This window comes from Protopterus annectens, chromosome 2.part0, assembly GCF_019279795.1.
Source record: "Protopterus annectens isolate FY-2018-M chromosome 2.part0, PAN1.0, whole genome shotgun sequence".
NCBI classification, from domain to species: Eukaryota; Metazoa; Chordata; order Ceratodontiformes; family Protopteridae; genus Protopterus; species Protopterus annectens.
The window spans coordinates 1,268,244,262-1,268,262,203 of NC_056728.1; the positions used below are offsets into that span (position 1 = coordinate 1,268,244,262).

Genomic DNA, 17,942 nt, shown 5'->3' on the forward strand with positions numbered 1-17,942 from the left:
CATTTCACTGAAAATGACCCATAATTCTTTAAATGCCACTTTGAACTGATCAGGTTTTACACAACGTCAGTGAAATATACATTCACACAAGTTGTTAAAGACCATTATATTTATAATATTTGATGTTTCTAGATATAATAAACACTTCTCCTTATATAAATCCCCTCATTTGTCATATCCTGCACTTTAAATTTGAAAGTGTGATTAAAACTAATATCAGCAATCCCCTATTAAAACAAAAATATCTGTAAAAAGTGTAAGCTGATTTTATGAAATATCTCAGTGATGGTGGTTTACTCCATATCACTGACTGCTGCACAGATACAGCAAAAAAACACTTCACTAAAAGTAGATCATCTGAGTTAGAAAATGTAGGCTTTCAGTACACGAAAAAGTCCTTCATATCTGTCATTTTATTACCTGATGATTTACATATAATCAGTCTTTGAAGGCTAAGAAAAAACATTGTGTTGACCCTCTTGCCTTTAATAATCTTTAATTGCATTCATGATTGCTTTTTCTCTGCCATATCTACTTCTCTCTTTCTACTCCTAGGTTGCCTATAACTATAACTTCGTATGATGAAGTTCAAGGCATGCACTATTTCTAAAATTTAGAAGTGTGATTATGTTCTGCCATGTATTGCTTGTCTCATTGTCCTGTAAAGTGTACAAGAGTCTCATGTCACATGCTGAGAAAAAGGCTGGAGTCATTTTACGAATTTGTGTCACACTTACTAATATGCCATTCTTCATTGCTCTATAGCTGACAGAATATGGTATTAATGTAATCAGACTATAGCATTAATTTAGTTATTCACATTTACCAATACTCTGTACTAACAAATTCTAGACTTAATTACAAAACCATTAAGCACTACTCCTAAAACAATGCACAATTTTTGATTAATTTTCCAATGTTAATCAACTGAATGCCGTCTTGCATAGTCTATTCATTAAAGTAAATAATTTGTCTGCTAGGGAAGCCACAGTAAAAAAAAAAAAAAAAGTTGTTTACATCAATGACCTATGAGCACAGGGAATATTAATGACTTTCTCGGATATTCAGAGCCACAGAGAGAATGGGAAAATAGAAATATAGGGAGACATAGCCATCAGATTTTCAGATCACTGACTTACCAGTATGCAGTGCCATCTCTTCCAGTAAAGCTTTTAACGACTAACTGCCTGTCTGTCTAACGGCACATTTGCAGAATGAACACATTCAACAGAAAGAACACCAATGCATGTTCATCAGCGGTATCACTCAATCAGTGTAATCCTTATTTGCTTACCAGGTGTATGTGTCTAATGTTCAAAAACATCATCCCTTTGAAGTGGTCTTCTTTAATCTATACCAAGACACGTCAGCAACTGATCATTAATACTGTCAGGCATGTAAGATGGGTACATGCAGCTTCTTTCTGTGGGTTTTTATATGCTCTTTGATTACTCTGTGGTTTCCACACCTGGCTGTAACATTACGGGGGTGGAGTAGTAATTTCTTTGGCCCATGACAACTTTTTTCTGTACTTGTGTTTTCACTTGAGGTGACAGCATTATCTGTTCTGCCAATCACATTAGTTCAGCATATTTTCTTTCCCCTACTCAAAGTGTCATTACAGGAAGCACAATAACCTACTTTGCTCTCGAGGGACTTTCTTATAAGATTTTGTTTGGTTAACTAAGTTAGCTGCATTGCCACAGACTTTATTGAGAACCACCTTATAAAAGGTATATTTCACAGAATTTTAGGAGGATCCTTAACCTATTAAAACTTGACGTCCTCCCCTCTCTGTATAACAGATTACATCTGAATTATTATTGTTCATAAACAAGAACCTAAATCTTAAAGCTATAATAGAATTAAAGAATTAGCATTTCATCTCTAAAATTATGTATTGATTTGATAGTAATCTCCACATTACTGACAAATTTGAAGCACAAATTAGTAAGTGAGAAATAAGACCATAATTTTTAACTCAACACACACTTTTACTAATGTTCCACATGCATGTTGCCTGTACAATAACCTCTTAAGCAAAGATGGTAAGTGTATTTTGTGTTTAACAAAATAAACATCTTTTTGAAACATCAAAAGCTAATAAATGCAGATATTATCACAGTTAAGAATAATTAAATAAACAAAGAAATATATACATGTATAAATAAATAAATAGACAAATAAGTAAATAAATACCAGACATCTGGTTAAACTATTCCATCAAAGTGAAAAATAACTGAACATCATTCTCCAACCAATACAATACATTAGTCCCCCCCCAAAAAAAAAAAAAAGTGAGAAAGAATGCAGAAAGACCAAAAAAAAATATTGCTTAGGCCTGAGTCAACTCCCTTCATCTGAGTGGACCCATCGGAGTTACCGAAGCTCCCAAACAAGGATCTTGAGATAGCTAAATGTTTAAGCTGTCTTCAGGAAACAGTAAATATAATATAACTATCCATCAGCAGGACTTATAAATCACAAAATCTTTCAAATCTATTCTATTCATAAACCTCTCTCCCTTATACATCCTTTTCAAAATATGAAGCATATCCCTGCCAGAGTACCCATATGCTTCCACTTTTAGTGGTGACTTCTTTAGCTGCCAAAGGAATGCTGCACAGCTATCTAAGCTTATGACTGGCCACCTTCTCAGTGAGAGCTACCCAGGAGAAAGAGGTTCACGCTATAAGCACTCTATACAGCTACAGGCCCTGCAGGAAAGCTTAACTAACCACAGAGAGTTTGCAGTACAATATAGTCCCCCCCCCAAAAAACAAAATAAGAATACGCCACTAGTTTGAAGCCTTCATCTGTGAATACCTCAACAACCCAATACCACAGCTAGAAGCATTCTAACTATATGCAAATATATGATCTAACTATATGCAAATATATGAGAAAATTATGAATATGCTGCCAGCCAAAAGTTTGGCAGACAAAGGCTCTGGTAGCCTACAATGCTCCAGATAGAATCAGGGCTGTAGTCTCCTGTGGAACATAGATTCCATGTTTAATTTCACAGTTATTCCAAGCAGAACCTAAGGGTCCTTGACTGTCACCAAGGTAAGTCTATGTGCCACCAAAATAAGCCCCTTAATTGTTAAGGAACCTCATTCAAACTCTGGCCATATTTTCATTAATGATAAGGGGTATCCCCCTTTCACCCACTTCTTCTAGCAAAGCTTCAGATAACTGCAGGACTAATAAATATTGCCATTTCTGTACACGTTCTCTGAATTTGCAGACATACAGGCAAGTATACCATTTACAATGGCAGCCAGCTTCTTCTGAGACCCCCCCTCACAAGTCCAAAACCATCAACTGTGAGTTTCTTATAACATGATTGGGGAGAGGGGACATATGTGGTCTTTCACTCTCAACAAAGTGAAGGGCTGAGAGACTCTACATGACAAATCCACACCAAACTGCTCTCTCATTTGTAGAAAGCCATTATTGTATTAACCAACATGCATTAGAAAATGAACCACTCAAGATCTTCAACTAGAAAAGGCCAAAACACTCTTCTGAAGGCCTTTTCTACGACAGCCTCAGTAGTAGTAGAAGCTACTTTCAGACCTGGGCCTGCAGCATCCCCAAGTGTCTGATAAGGTGGTACAAACTGACACTGATCACCATGAATCAAACAGGTAAGGAAAACTGAGAGTATGGTGGCCATAAAAGAAGAAAAAAAGTCTTGAAGTCATGGTTCAGAACTGAAATAAGTAGACAAAAGTTCACTATTTTAGAATTATTTCCTTCTTTAGGTATCATGACCATCAGAGGCACAGACCAATAATTTAAAGGAGATAAAATCTGCTTCATGGCATCTAATACCTGCTGTGAATGAGGAAAAAAATGTAAACATAAATGCAGAACTGTATCACAGAACTATAATGGAAAGCCAGCAATCCCAAAATGTCTTACCCTTTAATTAGTTCTTAAGAAATAGTGGATGTTCTCCCCCATGTGGTCACCTGCTTTGCTGATTGCTCCAATGAAATTACAGACAAATCTGGATCCTCAGGTAAATATACTCCTTTGTCAGACATTGAAGGCACTCTAGGATAGTCTGAATAAAGTGACTCATAATAATTTGTAATTTTTTTGTGGGGCACATGAAGAAGGGAGCATGTATTGTTGTGGACAGGGTGAGGTACAAGCAGCTAGCAGCTTGTTATCTCACATTCCAGTCCAGCGGGACATTACAGGTAGTCATCTCCATGTGAAGGATCAGGCTGGACAGATGTATGAGACTCACATTCCCCTGGTAGGTCAATAGTAGCATCCAGCCTCCTTTGAGTCTGAGTCCCCCCCCCCCTCCAATGAGGCATTATCAGCCTCATTATCATACACTTCAGCCACAACCTCAATAAGGGCAGAACATGGTGAAGGCACCTGAGCAAATCTGTTATGTAGACACATAGTGAACAGGAAACAAAGGAAGGTAGCCATGAGTGAATATAGCCTAACTTTGGACTGACTATATCTAACAGAGATATCAGTGTTTTTGAAGGGAATAACCATGGCTAAATGCAAACATCTCCTGCTGTCTGTTGAAGGCAATATAGTTTATGGCATGCTCTTTTCCTGCTGAAAGAAAACTATCACATCAGAGAACCAAGATAACTAAAAAGTAAGATGCTAGAACAATCAATGGTGCAAGTATTTCTCATTAGCTGCATGACAGGCCATAGCTCTGTATGTGTCTGCAGCATAAATGTTAAGATACATATTCAGAAAATGATGGAAATATGCACGGGGAACACTAGGTAGTGTGCAGTCAGTATCATATAGTGAAGTACAATCCTCCCAGGGGCAGGGCCCTGCAAATAGCTCACAGGGGGGCATGCCACATGCAATGTCACCATCACCACCACATCCTCCACCAGCAGAACTAATTCTTAAGATAATCTTCACAAATACTTGCTAGTGGAAACAACAGCCCCAAACCTAAAACAAATAAAAGAGAACCTATAAATATATATATATATATATATATATATATATATATATATATATATGTAAAATATAATATATATATATATATATATATATATATATATATATATATATGTGTGTGTGTGTGTGTGTGTGTGTAGCGTATACATATATATGTATATTTATAACTATGTATATATTTATACTTATAGATAGATATATTTATATATACTCATACACACACACACACACACACACACACACACACACACACACACACACACACACACACACACACTGTATCATTTAGGGAATTATAGCTTAATCTGAAGTTCCTACATGTTGAGTTTATCAGGGGTCCTACACCAGAGGTCAGCAAAATGATACCTGCAATGTTCACCTGTCCTGTTGATACCCACGGCTGAAGACAACACCTCAAATAGGTCACAACAGGCATCCACATTTTCAAATTTACATTATATAGCCCTGTAGGTGCTTCCTGATATTGCCATGAAGGAGATAAAGCATAAACACACTGTTCTTCAAGGAATACATGTGTGTCCATTGGGCATTATCAGAACCATCAGTCTCCTGATTCTTTACTGAAAATGGTGTCACTTTCACTAAGAACAAAATGCTAGCCTGTGAATCACTCCTACAAGGTTATTTCTATATCGCACTAAAACTGTCGAGGAATGTGATTATGCATGCCTATCTTCAGCATGAGCCTGGAAGTAAGAGCTGTCAGAGTTGAAGCTATATGCTTCAAGATGCAAATGTGTGGTGAAAAAAAATCTAAACATTTATGTAGCCTGATGTAATATGATCGTGTGCCATTGCAAATAGGTATACATTTGCATAGTCTTAGAAGTGTGCCACCACCTTCTAGGCAAAGTCATAGAGATTTGGAAAGCTGTCTTTCATATGTGGGCAGCAGTGTTAGAAGGAAAGCAACATTCTTTACATCTGTAGGCAGTCTGAGGTGGCACTCTGTACTATGAAAGTTAGTAGTAAGCTACTTTTGTCTCCTTTCTAAGGATGTGCAGTGTTACACTGGAATTCACATTATAAAAGTTTAGCAACAGGAATATGTGTACCTGCATATGTCTTATGCTTGTAGAAGGTACTGGCAGCAAAGCAATCTATAATATCAGGGCAATCTGTCCCTGTATATCCTGTCATTTGTACTGTAATTGGCTAATGTATATGTTAGTCTATGGTGATGAGTAGAGCAGCCAAATTCCTAAATAAATGTTTCCCACCACTGTACTAAGATAGCGCCATATCACTGGTGGTTACCAAGGTGACCCCAACTATTGGCAGCAGAGATGTCTGCCTTATCATATACACGCCTGTTGGCATATCAAATGCTGTGTGCATTGCCATATCTGACTCTACAGTTATTGTAAGCATAACCACAACAATCCCTTTGGTTATAGTACGGTCATGGTAGTTTACTGCTTTGTATGTAGCTATCATTCTACTGTGTCATGAGTTTATGTGTCTTTATGTTTACAGCATGTACTAAATGAATGCATCCTGATAATTTCAACAATGCCGTACTGCTACAAATGCTAAGGACAGCACCTGTTTGTGAGAGGGGCCTGCCAAGCCTTTACATGACTTGAGGTATCATAAAGTGATTCATTACATAAATGACACTGGGAATGTAATCATACTTCACAGCACTGCTGAAAGCATGATACAAGCCTGCTGCACCATGTCAAAGCAAAAGCAAGTTCCACAGCAGCTGAGAGGTCAACTGGTAGGGACACCTGAGAGCAGCAGGTTGATAGACCCAGAGGGCTCTTTGGTGTCCCTGGAGGGGGACATTGGTCCTAAGATTCTCCTTGAGATGTGGTTACTAGCATCAGGATGAATCTACCGCCATGTGTTTCAGTGAATGATGTACCAGGTTAGTACATAGTTGTTATTATTTATTTATTTATTGACATTTTTTTTTTTACCTGGAAAGTCTGACTGGGCACAGGTGCCCTTTTTCAGCTGGAGATAACATCTTCAAGGTATCATATTTAATGCACTCAATATTTACAATATCAAATTTTATAATGCATCTTCAGTGAATACATCGAATAATAGTCAGTATAATAAAAATTGTAGTCATATTTACAAACATTAAATTTATAAGCCTTGTACTGAGACTGTACAGATGGAAGAGAAGTGTATAAGATAGGTAGGTGCAATTTAAGAAATGCAATACAGGGAAGTATTAGAGGAGATAAGCAATTTGAGTGTCAGCACAGAACTAGTCATGGGATATTAATTTGGTTGTGTTAATTAGAAGTAGGCATATAATTTAAGAACTACAATAAAGTGAGGTATTAGAAGGGGGCAAGCAGGTTAAGTGATGTAGTACTTTAAAGAGAGTATAAGAAAGATGATGAAGGGTGCTAGAGAGCTATATCCCAGATGAGGAGCAGTGACAAAGCTAGAAGGCAGACAGGAAGTCATTTAGTAATGGTGTGAAAAGATGAAGGTGTGTGATAGACCTAATTGATATAGGAATTTTATTCCAAGTTCTAGTTACACTATTGGAATAGAGACTGACTGACATCAGCAGCCCTTTGTGGTTTGTATATATTAAGCAGTTATTTATTATTTGACTTAAGAGGATGATTTGGAAGATAATATTGCAGTAGGGGTCTAATAGCTGGGCAGGTGGACAGGGTACAGATGAGTTTATGAGTATAAAATAGGTATTGAGAAAGCTCAAGCTAGTTAAGTGGTTTTAATGGTAAAAAGTGGTGGGTCCTGTAAGGTTTGTAGCAAGTCAATCTGGCAACTTTGTTATAGCACTATTCAAGTTAAAAACTAAGTGAGGCTTGAAGGTTGGTCTTGATAGGGGCTTCGCATAGGAGAGAAGGTAAGAGGTAAGTGGTAGCTAGAGATACCTTGGCAAAGTCTGCAAGGAATTTCTTTACTCTGTGTAGGTACCTAGTTTTTGATGTGGCCACGGTGGTGCAGCGGTTAGCATTGTTACCTCACAGCAAGAGGTTCTCTGGTTCAACCCTCAGCTGGGGTGCCTTCTGTGTGGAGTCTGCATGTCCTCCTTGTGGTTGCGTAGGTTTCCTCCAGGTGCTCCGGTATCCTCCCACATCTCAAAGACATGCTTGGACACTCTAAATTGGCCCTAGGCATGAGTGCGTGCATGTGTGTGCCTTCTGTGGAAGGCTGAGCACCGGACTGGCAACTCAACACTGTAAAACTCTACTGCCAATCATGAGCGGACAGGTGATCTGCTATGGTGACCCCTAACCAGGAAAAGCCGAAAGAAGAAGGGTACCTAGTTTTTGATGGGTTTTCTTGATGCTGCTGTGGATATGTAAATCGAATTTAAGATTCTCATCAATTGTCATGCCATTTTGTATGCAGGGTAACTTCAGTCATGACATTATTTAAGGAAGAAATTTTAAAGTTGTTTTTTTCATGGAAATGGGATTTTGGAGGGGGGAATTAGTAGCTGTGATTGTCCTGTAGCCAACTTTCAAGAGCATTAAAGACTTATTGCATAATTCTCTGAAGATGTACTAGGTTGTCAGAAATGCATATTAGGTAGAATTGTCGGCATATTGTATGAGGGAAGCTTGCAAAGAGGATTTATGTAAATTGTTAGTGAATGTATTAAAGAGTAGAGCACTGAGAATGGAGCCCTATGGCACACCGGTATTGACAGGAAGGAAGGGAGAAAAAGTGGAGAGCCATGTTTTAGACTGGTATCTGTCAGTTAAGTAGTGGTTAAACCATAGTAGCGTGAGTTGTTATAGCTTGAGGGAAAACAGTTGGTAGAGGAGTTTTTGGTGAGAGACTAGATCAAAAACTTTAGAGAGAGATCAAGGAATACAGAGGAAACAAGTTTGCCTTTGTCTCTGGCTTTGTTAATAATATTTGAGAAAGTTAATAAGGATGTGATAGTGCTATGGGCATGTCTAAAACCATGCTGTGTGTGGGTCAGGAGCTTTTTCTGAAAAATATGTTGAAGAGGTTGCTTGTGAATGAACTTCTCCACAATTTTTGACAAAGGGAATAATATGGTGATAGGTCTGAAAGTGGTTATATCAGAAAGGGTTCCTCCTTCATGAAGGGGACAATAAAGATTTTTTCCCATAGAGAAGGAATGCATGATTCCTTGATAGATTTGTTAATTAGAAGATACGCAGGATAGACTATGGAACTGGCAGCCAGTCTGTGGTATTCTGCTGGGAGATTATCTACTGAATAAGAGCAGGGTTTCATATCATGTTATCAAAAGCCGATAACGTTGAATGCCACAATGTTGAACACTATGCATTGAACGCTAAAAATAGCGAAGCTGCAGAACATCGAATTCTTTCCTAGGGAAAGAATTTGGTTGTCCATTTCTGTGGCTTTGCTATTTTTAGCACTGTGGTGGAAAGTTACGGGGGTTTAGGTAAGTGTGTGATTGCGTGGACATTAGGTTTAGGGCATGGATTACGTGAGTTAGGGTTAGGGCACTGGTGAGGTGAGTGTGCGATAGTGGCAGAGTTTAGGGTTAGGGGTGGGTTAAGTGAGTTAGGGTTAGGGTGCGGCTAAGGTGAGTGTGCAATAGTGAAGGACCTTAGGGTTAGGGTTGGGTTAAGGTAAGTGGATAGATAGTAGTGTTTGTATAGTTTAGTGTAGAGTTAGATGTATGATTTTAAGTGTAAGTGTGTGGATTGCTGTTTTTTTGGTGTGCTTGTGTTGTATGAATGTGTTTCGGAATAGCAAATTTTTTCCCTGGGAAAAAATTCGCTGTTCTGAATGTTCGATATTGTGTGCTTTAGATTATTTAGGTTTGATTAAATGGTGTCCAGTGTTTTCGGCTTTCGATAACGTGATATAAACGCATCTGATGTAGGAGGTGGAGATGTGTTTTAGGGTGAAATAGGGGGTGTATGCTGTTTGAGGAAAGGGCATGTCAGGACTGTTGGGAGGAAAATCTTTAGTAAGGGCTTTAATGCTTTCTATAAAACTTGTGTTAAACTGAGCAGCTATTTTGTTCCAGGGTGTAGTATATTATTAATAGAAGACCTCATTTTTTTAGGGTTGGAAGATTGATTTAGTAATGGGTTACTGAAACAGATTTTCTTGTCTGTGATAATCTGTCTTTTATTATGGTTATGTAGTTCTTTATAGTGTCGTAGGTTTTGGGTAGATCTATATTTTAACCATTCTTTCCAAGCCCTGTCTCTTACATACATTAGGTGTCTGCTTTGAGTGGATAACTGAGGACTATGGTCATTTTTAATTTTTTTTTGTTGTTCTCATTGGAGCCAGACTATATAGGGGTTTATTTGTGTACAGCTTCATCGAGTAGAATATTTTTCAGGAAAGACCAGTTAAAGGAGCTTAGAATTCTGTTAAATGTATCAGGGTTAAAATTTGTGAGGTTAAGGAAAGTTTTAAGTAATAGTTGTTTGACATGATGGGTACAGATTCGCTTTGCACATACAGGAATGTGATCACTGAGGGAATCAGAGAGGGTGCCACTGGAGATATACTTAGTGGAATTGGGTACCAATATCCTGTCAAGAACTGTGCCACTGTTTTTGGGATAGTTATAATGTGTGAGAGAGGAAATGAGTTGAAATTATCCAAATAGGTTTACGCTAGTTCACATATATTTTGTGAAGATAATCTGCCAATCAAAATGAATGTCAGCTAGGATTACCTTTTCATTAAAAGTATATGCAAGATCTAGTTTAGGATATTTTCTAGGGTTGTAGCATTATTACCTGGGGGAATATAGAGTACAATGGAAATGAAGAATAGTATAATACATAGCTGCTTATGGCTATTTAGTTTACGATGAGACATGAGAAATCCAATATTATGGAATTTGAGAATAGCTTTATTGTAGGGTAGGATATCAAGATAGTTTTACAGCAAACTTCTATCCAGTTGCATTTCAGATAGACATTGGGGGCTAATGACAATAACTGCTTATTATGCATTATTTTATTTACGTGAGGTATCCAGTCATGTCAGCATGGCAATAGAGGTAGGTGGGGATTATATGGTTTATCCTGCATGGACATTGTTAGCTTGCGTGACAAAGGGACATGGTTTTGGCATGGATACTAATCCTCACTCCAGTCTGTCTTTTGTCTACTCATATGGAAGAGCACTGCTGCAATGAAAGCTGCTGGAAATGAGAAGGACAATAAACTGATGCTGACAACTTTCAAGGGGCTGATGATGTTGATGCTAATGATACGCATATACTGGACTCATAGTCTGATGTCACAGTAGCACTGTGCCCATCCCTCATGAGCACATACTCTAAATATAGGCTGAAGATGTGACCTCAACTGCAAGGTTACATGATGCTGTCCTATTTAAATATGCACCTTCCACAGTGGAGGAGGGGGAAGCCCTATTGCTTCAACGAACAGCAATTTTGCCTCTACTGCAGATGCACAGAGTATACATGAAGTGAATAGACCAAATGTTAGATCTAGCATAATATGACCTAGACAGTTGCCTAGGGCCTAGTGCTGGTAGGAGGCTCCATGAATGTAAACCAAAAAAAAAGGAAAGAAAAGTAGCTATCCCACACACATCTCACAACCATGATTACTTGAGTTCTCAACTGCTCTGGCTTGCTCCAGTGGAACCGGTGTGTGTGTGTGTGTGTGTGTGTGTGTGTGTGTGTGTGTGTGTGTGTGTTTGTGTGTGTGTGTGTGTGTGTGTGTGTGTGTGTGTGTGTGTGTGTGTGTGTGTGTGCGTGAAGCTTCCCTGAACCTTTCCTGACTAGGAATCAAACCTGGGCCACGGTGGTGAGAGCACCAAATCCTAACCACTAGATGACCAGGGACTCCCCTAATAGATTAGTACTAAGCTAATTGCCCTCATGAGCCATTTCAAGCCAAGTAAACTACCCTATCTGAAAATCAAACCCTGTACCTGGAGTCTATAAGGTAAGTACCTTAAACATTATGCCACTAGGGGTGGGTATTTGCCTTAGAGTTAGACAACATAAGGCTCAAGATTACACTTGCTTGCTTTCCTAAGGATGTCTCTGGAGCTGACCTACTTACTCAGACCTCGGAACAGCTTGCCTTTTGACTTCTGGGATAATATGCTGAGATTACATGGACAAATTCTGGTAATGCCAGTCATTATTGTGTCAAAGCTCTAACTCTTCAGAAAATGCATATAAACATTCTCTTTTTGCTATGTCAGTTTTAATATGCTTGCTGGAAATTGAACAATGTCTAGATAAGTGACTTGCTCAGAATCTCACAATAAGAAAATAGAGGTAGAAAGAATCAAACCTTGTACCCTTGACCATAGGCAGCACCTCAGTAAGAGTTTAGAGTCGTATTCCTCTACACTAACTGCCAGACCTTCATTAACTTCTTTATTTTCTGATAAATTACTGAGGATTACAATCACTGATGTTTACAGCCAATCAATAAAGCCAGTGATTAGAGTTTCATAGTGCTTGTTGTTCAAAAAATGCATGTTCATAGGTTCATAGGTTCATAGGTTCGTACTAGGCTATCTGCCCAAGGGCATTTATAAGCCTAGCCCATAGTTATTTGGCTTTCACCACCCCTTTAGTTTGAATAAAACTATGCCTATTATTTTGCTGTGCCTCTGTCAAGCAGTGACACTGAAGTAATCCCTGGGGTATATCTGCGATCCCCCATCCATTGGTCAAGATTCCTCTTGAACAAGGCCAGCGAGGTGCTCTGCCTCACATGTACCGGGATTTTGTTCCACAGCATAGGGAGTCTCTGGGTGATGAATCTGTCCCTCCAGCACGTTCTATTAATAACAGTGTCAAGGTTTAAGTCTCCCGCCCTTGTGGTTCTGAGGGATCTAGATTTTTTGAGGTGAAGCATATTCATCAAATCAGGGTTTGACATGGCCTTATATGTCAGGCACAGGTCACCTCTGAGCAAGCGGTATGAGACTGAATAGAGCTGGAGTTCTTTCAGTCGGGCAGCATAAGACATATTTTGAGACCCTTTATCCTTTTGGTGAGGAACTTTTGGGGCCTTTCCAGCTGCTGCAGGTGTCGGGTCAGATACATTCCGAATGGGGCATTGTACTAAATCATAGGTCTAATGAGTGATGAGTACAGGGGGACGATGACCTCCCTTGATCTAGATGTGAATCCCTTCATGATCAGGTGGGCAATGTAGAAGGTTTTCCTAACTACTTTAGCAACATGAGTGTCAAATGAAAGGCTACTGTCAACCTGGGTCCCCAGATCCCTGATGACTTCTTCTGTGCTCAGTGGATTGCCACCTATATGGTAGCTAGGGGTAACCTTGTTTTTCCCGAAGGGTATGACTATGCATTTCTTGGCATTTAACTTTAGGCCATGGCTCTGGCACCAGTTATCCATTTCTGTGAGGCCCTTCTGAAGGATATCTGTGTCAGATGTGTTTTCGACTATGGCCCAGTTTGCAGTCATCTGCAAACTTTGTCAGCCATAACCCTCCTGTGTTTGCTTGTACTTCAGAAAAGTAGATGCCGAACAAGAGTGGACCCAGGACTGATCCCTGTGGGACACCACTTGTGACAGGCTTTGAGTCTGACATGGCTCCAGCAACTCTGACCCTGTGGGTTCTGTCACTTAGCCAGTTTGCAACCCATCTTGTGATGTATGGGTTTACATTCAAGCTGATGAGTTTTTCGATGATACCTGAGTGGGGTATTGTGTCGAAGGCCTTTGCCAGGTCAAGGTAGGCTGTATGGACTGCCTTTCCCTCATCAATGGCCTTGGTGACTGTCTCGAAAAAGTCAACCAAGTTTAAAAGGCATGATCTGCCTTTGACAAAGCCAAACTGGGTTGGATCCAAAGTCTGCAAGTTCCCTATGTCTTTATTTATGAGTTCCATTATGATCCTCTCCATGGCTTTGCAGATAAGGCTTGTCAAGCTAGTGGGACGGTAATTCCCAGGGTCGGTGGAGGCACCGCCCTTGTGAAGTGGGACCACAGTCGCCGTCGCCACTCCTTGGACGTATCCTGAGGTGAGGCTAAGATTAAACAGCTGTCCTAACTGCAGGTTTAATTCCTCATTGAGTTCGTGGAGCACACAGCCGGGGACACCATCCGGTACCATGGATGCTGTGTTTTTTGCTTTGGAGAGAGCAGTTCTCACCTGGGTGTTGGAGATGTTTCGGGGGCTACAATCCTCTGGTATAGATATTTCTCCTTTTGGGGAGGGGAGAAGTTTGCACTGAACCTGTCAGCCAGTATGTTGGCAATGTGTGTAGGTTCAGTAATCTTCACATCATTTTGAACTAATTCTGAGCATATCTGGGAGTTTCCTCCTAGGTTTCTAACATAGCTAAAGAAGGCCTTATGATTGTCTTTTGAGTCCTTGGCGATTTTTTTCTCAAAATTTGCCTTGGATGATTTTATGAGAGCTCTTAGTTTTTTACTTATAATGATCAAAGGTGTCTTACCTTTCAAGGATTTTGCTCTATCTTGTAGTAGCTTCCTCCTTTTGTTGTAGAGCTTGTTTATGGCTGGGGTCCACCAGACTGGATGCTTGCCTTTGGTACAAAGAGTCTTAGTTTTGTTTGGGATTGCCTGATCCATGCAGTCCTGTAGGTGCTGGTAGAAGGCATTTGTAAGTGATTCAGCGGTTTGAGTAATGTTTACCACTGGCTCAGGGGCCTTAAAGGAGACCACATTCGTTTTTAGAAGTGTGAAGTCGGCTTTTGAGAAGTTTTTCACTGTGGTCTTTTTTATTTCAGGTGGGGGCGGGATGAGGACCTCCAGCGAGATTAGTTTATGATCTGATCTCACCAGTGAGGGGTATACTTCTGGTGTTGAACATTTTGATCCCATGTTCGTGATGATGAGATCAAGTATGTTTTCTCCTCTTGTGGGGATCGTGACTAGTTGTTCCATGGAATTTGAGTTTATGAACTCCAGGAACCTTTGGGCTAGAGTGTTTGGGCTTGAGTAGTGTTCCCAGTCTATATTAGGGTAGTTGAAGTCACCTAGTATGATGGTGTTTGGAGATACATTTATCCCCTCCATTGTTTTCAGGAAGGCCATGTGAGGTTCCTGAGTTTGAGAGGGTGGCCTGTAACATGCTAAAAATTGCAGAGCAGTCTTGCCTATGGTTAATTGCACCTGGATGGTCTCAGATGCATCGTGTGTTGCCACCAACCTTGAGGTGTGGGTGTCCTTTATGAATATGGACACCCCCTCCTCCTTTCTTGGTGTTGTCCGGATTTTGGGGCTGGAACGCATGATATGAGGTGAAACCTGCTAGTGCTGGGGTGCTCTCAGGAGCCTTGAACCAGGTTTCTGTCACAGCACAGACATCGATGTTCTCCATACTGAGAAGGGCCTCGAGTGCATGCATCTTGAGATTGAGACTTCTGGCATTGAGCAGCATTACCCTTAGTTTTTTACTTTTTGTGTTCTAGGGTGGTAGGTTTAGAATTTGAGCCTTGCCTAAAAAGGCACTATGGGGTGGCAAGAGCCTTTGCCAATATCCGGAAGCCTAGGGGTGACAGGTGCAAGCCATCCCTTGCGAAGCAGCATGGCTTGTCCAGCATGTCATCCCAGGCAGACAGACATTGGATCCCCTTTGAATGACACCAGAATTTAAGCCAATTATTAAAGCTGATCATCTTATCACTGTATTGTGGCATCATTCTAGGTGAAGGTAGGATACTGCTCAAGGTCAGGGTCATACCTGCCTGGGCTACATAATCAGAGAGCTCCTCAATGTCTCTTTTCATGTAGTCCAAGGAGGTACGTCTCAGGTCGTTGACACCAGCGTGGACAATGACTGAGTCGTACTTGTACCTGCTGTTGAGAGACCTGAGTGCTTGTGTTATGTGGCGGATCCTAGCGCCCGGCAGGCAGCTTACTGTGACCTTCTCCTTACTCAGTCTGGTGAGCGGGACGTCAGTATGTCTGACTATGGAGTCACCTATGACAAGTATGTTTGGTGTTGTATTTTGCCTTAAGGGCAGTGACTGCTTTGCACACTGATTTTGTTGTTTATGTGTTGTTTGTGTGGTGTATTGAGTTTGCAGTTGCTTGGGTGTCTGCTTTGGAGGCCTCTGCTGTTTAGGTAAATTTTTACTCAGAGCCTCCGAGTATGTCTTAGTGTGTTTATGTGTTTGATTCAGTGGTGTGGTTGAGTTATGTGAGACTGGTATTGTGGTGTGTGTAGTTGCCTTCTCCTCCTGCCTGGTCTTGCCAGTCCTGAGTTGAGAGAGCTCAGCCTCCAGTCTGGCTAAATAGCTGCATCTCTCACAAGTGTTAGTGTTACGTGGGAGGAGGAGAGGGTTGTCCGTGTACATGAGACAATTGTAACATTGTCTCAGAATTCCCAGATTCAACAACTGGGCAGGAGAGGACGCCAGCATCTGACCCTTCGACATGCTAGAAAGAATTATGAGTTGGTATGAGACAGAAAAGTAGTGGGCTTAGCAGGGAAGTGGGCACTCCTGGGGGTTTTGCTAGTGAGAGATTTGTATAATATAGGAGTGCTTGACCTGCAAAGAGAATGCTTATAAGACAAGGGATATGCTTATAAGACAAGTGCTGAGCTTTTTGAGAAGAAAAAGCTATTTGGAACAAGTGCTGCACTTTTTAGTGTAGGTGTAAACTGTTTAGGTTCCTAACAGAGCAGTTCTAAGGGAAAAATTGAAGAACAGACTTTCTGGAGCCAGAAAGAGTTTAACCTTGTTTAACCAGCTGCCCGATGCTGCTCTAGTGGCAACTCCGCGCTAAATCACGCTAAAGCACGTTAAAGCGTGCTTGATAGCAGGGGCTGGAAAGAAGCAGGAATAGACCCAAAAGGGAAATAAAACTACAGTTTCAAGTCAGTAACCACCTCTACGGGGGGCAGGGAAGCTGCTCAATGTTAGTCACTGCCACTGATCAACAGAGAGACCCTCCTCCAGCCCAAGCAAAAATTGCCTCACAGAAACTTTCAAACAGTTCAGGAACAGCAAGCCTGTAACTGAACTTTTTTAACTCTCAGAAAAGTGGGAAAAAAGCAAGATTTTTTTTTTTTGTTTGTTTTTTACAGAGATAGCAGAGGTTCACAAGTAATATCAAGTTATAACAGTGCAGTAAATGACCCCACACAAGAGTGCTAGGTCAAGGACAGAAAATATGCAAGTTTTAAGAAAAAATGATTTAAAATTAAGTGCAAACAGGAAATTCAGCAAACAGCTTTTGGTTGTGCTCTAAATACAGCTACTAATACAGAAATCAAGTTTAACAAGCCAGAAAATGCTCAAGCTAGGCAGCTATGCAGAAAAACTTAGCAAATAAACAGAGAAAAAATACTTAAAATCTCAAAAGTGGCTCCCTTCTTCTCTCAGTGTTTTTCCTCTTGGAGGGTGCTTCACCAACAGCCAACAAGCCTGAAAAGACGCCCAAACCATGAGGCAACTGGGTTTTAAGAGAGGAAGATGAAGGAGTTATGGAAATGACCCCTGGTGGCCAATAAAACTACAGTTTCAAGTCAGTAACCACCTCTACGGGGGGCAGGGAAGCTGCTCAATGTTAGTCACTGCCACTGATCAACAGAGAGACCCTCCTCCAGCCCAAGCAAAAATGGCCTCACAGAAACTTTCAAACAGTTCAGGAACAGCAAGCCTGTAACTGAACTTTTTTAACTCTCAGAAAAGTGGGGAAAAAGCAAGATTTTTTTTTGTTTTTTACAGAGATAGCAGAGGTTCACAAGTAATATCAAGTTATAACAGTGCAGTAAATGACCCCACACAAGAGTGCTAGGTCAAGGACAGAAAATATGCAAGTTTTAAGAAAAACGATTTAAAATTAAGTGCAAACAGGAATTTCAGCAAACAGCTTTTGGTTGTGCTCTAAATACAGCTACTAATACAGAAATCAAGTTTAACAAGCCAGAAAATGCTCAAGCTAGGCAGCTATGCAGAAAAACTTAGCAAATAAACAGAGAAAAAATACTTAAAATCTCAAAAGTGGCTCCCTTCTTCTCTCAGCGTTTTTTCCTCTT

General features: G+C 40.3%; 2 protein-coding genes across 2 annotated transcripts in view; both read right to left on the reverse strand.

Annotated features, from left to right (window-relative positions):
- Positions 1–1,386, reverse strand: part of LOC122793440 (interleukin-17F-like) — a 36,640-nt gene extending 35,254 nt beyond the window's left edge. The window contains exon 1 of the mRNA XM_044061438.1: positions 1,295–1,386. Coding sequence (XP_043917373.1) covers positions 1,295–1,327 — 33 coding nt within the window. The 5' untranslated portion in view covers positions 1,328–1,386. The remainder of the gene's footprint in view (positions 1–1,294) is intronic.
- The window catches only part of IFT74 (intraflagellar transport 74), a 2,643,271-nt gene that overhangs the window by 560,295 nt on the left and 2,065,034 nt on the right, over positions 1–17,942 (reverse strand). The window lies entirely within an intron of this gene.